At 38.4% G+C, this 2,159-nt stretch overlaps 1 protein-coding gene across 1 annotated transcript; it reads right to left on the reverse strand.

Annotated features, from left to right (window-relative positions):
• Positions 1 to 1,076: 1,076 nt before the first annotated feature.
• LOC100342978 (small ribosomal subunit protein eS4, X isoform-like) lies at positions 1,077 to 1,957 on the reverse strand. The gene has a single exon (XM_002716751.6). It carries the CDS (start codon positions 1,933 to 1,935, stop codon positions 1,144 to 1,146), a length of 792 nt encoding a protein of 263 aa, XP_002716797.3. The 5' UTR covers positions 1,936 to 1,957; the 3' UTR covers positions 1,077 to 1,143.
• Between the last annotated feature and the right edge of the window lie 202 nt (positions 1,958 to 2,159).

Consider the following 2,159-nt stretch of genomic DNA (forward strand, 5'->3'; position numbering starts at 1 on the left):
TATGAGGGCACATTAGATATGCTGAAGTGTTCCCTATCTTTTAAAATAAATTTTTTGAAGTTGTTCAAAAACTATTGACACTGAGGCTAGTAGGTGCTAGTGGAACAAGTGAATACGAATCATCCCAGGACTGTTGAGTTTTCTTGACCGGAGTCATTCTTTCCCGTAGTAAATTAGGCATGTTGATTTTGTATTCAGGCAAACAGCACCATTCCTTTAAAATGACGACTTCATTATGAAGAAGGTATATTTTGCAGAGATGATGATTGATTCTAAAATTGTCAGAATATGTACACACACACGGACTTTAATAAAATATGGAAGATGCCTGGTTCATGAATGAATTTTAAAACCTTAATGATTAACATTGATAAGTTTATATGATGTGTTTATTCCATGCTTATTAATCAGTTAGTTAGATAGAAGTGGTGTATCTCAAGAATTCTCTACAAATTTAAAAAAAAAAAGGAATTCAAATATAGGCACTGAATCTTACAACTTTTGCCTTTGGGTAGACTTTCTTCTGAGTTTAAATTTCTTTCATATCAAAATTATAAGGTAATATAACTTACCAAGCAAACTTTATAAATACTGATTTAAAGAACAACTCAAAGGGTCAGGTTTGCGCATAATGGGTAAAGCTGTGGCCTGCAAAACCTGCATTCCATATGGTGGCAGTCCAAGTCCCAGCTGCTCCACTTCTGATCCAGTTCCCTGCTAATGGCCTGGGAAAGCAGCAGAAGATGGCCAAGTCTTTGGGCCCCTGTACTCATGTGGGAGACCTGCAAGAAATTCCTAGCTTCTGGCTTTGGCCTGGCCCAGTCCTGATCACTGAGGTCAGTTGAGGAATGAGCTAGCAGATGGACAATCTCTCTCTCTCTCTCTCTCTCTCTCTCTGACTCTTACCTTTCAAATATATATATATATATATATATATATATATATTTTTTAAAACAAATAATTCAAATGACCTGAGAAATAATAGTGAATTGACTTTTATTAGATTCTCATAATAAGCACAAATGTACTTATTTATGATAATCATTTTTAAAGCTTATATGTAGAGTTTCTAAACATTTTTTTTACACTGAATTGTCTTTAATAAGTACAAAGACTTCTCTAACATGTCACAAAGAGAGCATTTCACCCACTGCCCTGTTTGGCAGCCAGTCTCTTGTCTCTCTCTTCAGCAATGGTGAGGCGGATCCCCTTTCCTCGAGGAAGGGAAATCCATGGTTTGTTGCCCTTGCCAATAACGAAAATGTTGGAGAGCCAAGTGGCAAAGCTGTTGCCATTCACATCTTTCACATGAGCCACATCAAAAGAGCCAGGATGTCTCTCCCTGTTGGTGATCACACCAATTCTTCCCATATTGGCACCTCCAGTCACCATGCACAAGTTACCAGTATCAAACTTGATGAAATCAGTAATCTTGCCAGTCTCCAGATCAATCTGAATGGTGTCATTCACCTTGATGAGGGGATCAGGATAGCGAATGGTACGAGCATCATGGGTCACCAGATGAGGGATTCCTTTTGTGCCCACGAAGATCTTTCTCACTTTGCACAACTTGTACTTGGCCTCCTCAGGTGTAATACGATGAACAGCAAAGCGACCCTTGGTATCATAGATCAGACGGAAATTCTCCCCAGTCTTGTCAACGCTGATGACATCCATAAAACCAGCAGGGTAGGTTATATCAGTTCGGACTTTGCCATCAATCTTAATGAACCGCTGCATGCAAATTTTCTTTACTTCGTCTCCTGTCAGTGCGTACTTAAGCCTGTTCCTTAAGAAGATGATGAGAGGGAGACATTCTCTCAGCTTGTGGGGACCAGTGGATGGCCGAGGAGCAAACACACTGGTCAACTTATCCAGCATCCAATGCTTTGGAGCTGCTACTCGCTTCAGATGCTTCTCGGGACCACGAGCCATGGCTGCGCTACAAACGGAAAGAGTCTAAACATTTTTAAATGTATTATTTTGATAGGAGAGTAATAGCTGAATTCATTAGACAACTTTATTATATAAAAATAAATCTTACGTAAATTATTTCATTTGATTCTCAAATAAAGCTTGTGAGGTGAGTAAAAATAATTATATAATTTTCTGAGTTTTATTTTAAAAAACCCTGAAAGTCATAATAAACTGCCATGACA

This window comes from Oryctolagus cuniculus, chromosome 4, assembly GCF_051225735.1.
Source record: "Oryctolagus cuniculus isolate XC-2025 breed Fujian yellow rabbit chromosome 4, ASM5122573v1, whole genome shotgun sequence".
NCBI classification, from domain to species: domain Eukaryota; kingdom Metazoa; phylum Chordata; class Mammalia; order Lagomorpha; family Leporidae; genus Oryctolagus; species Oryctolagus cuniculus.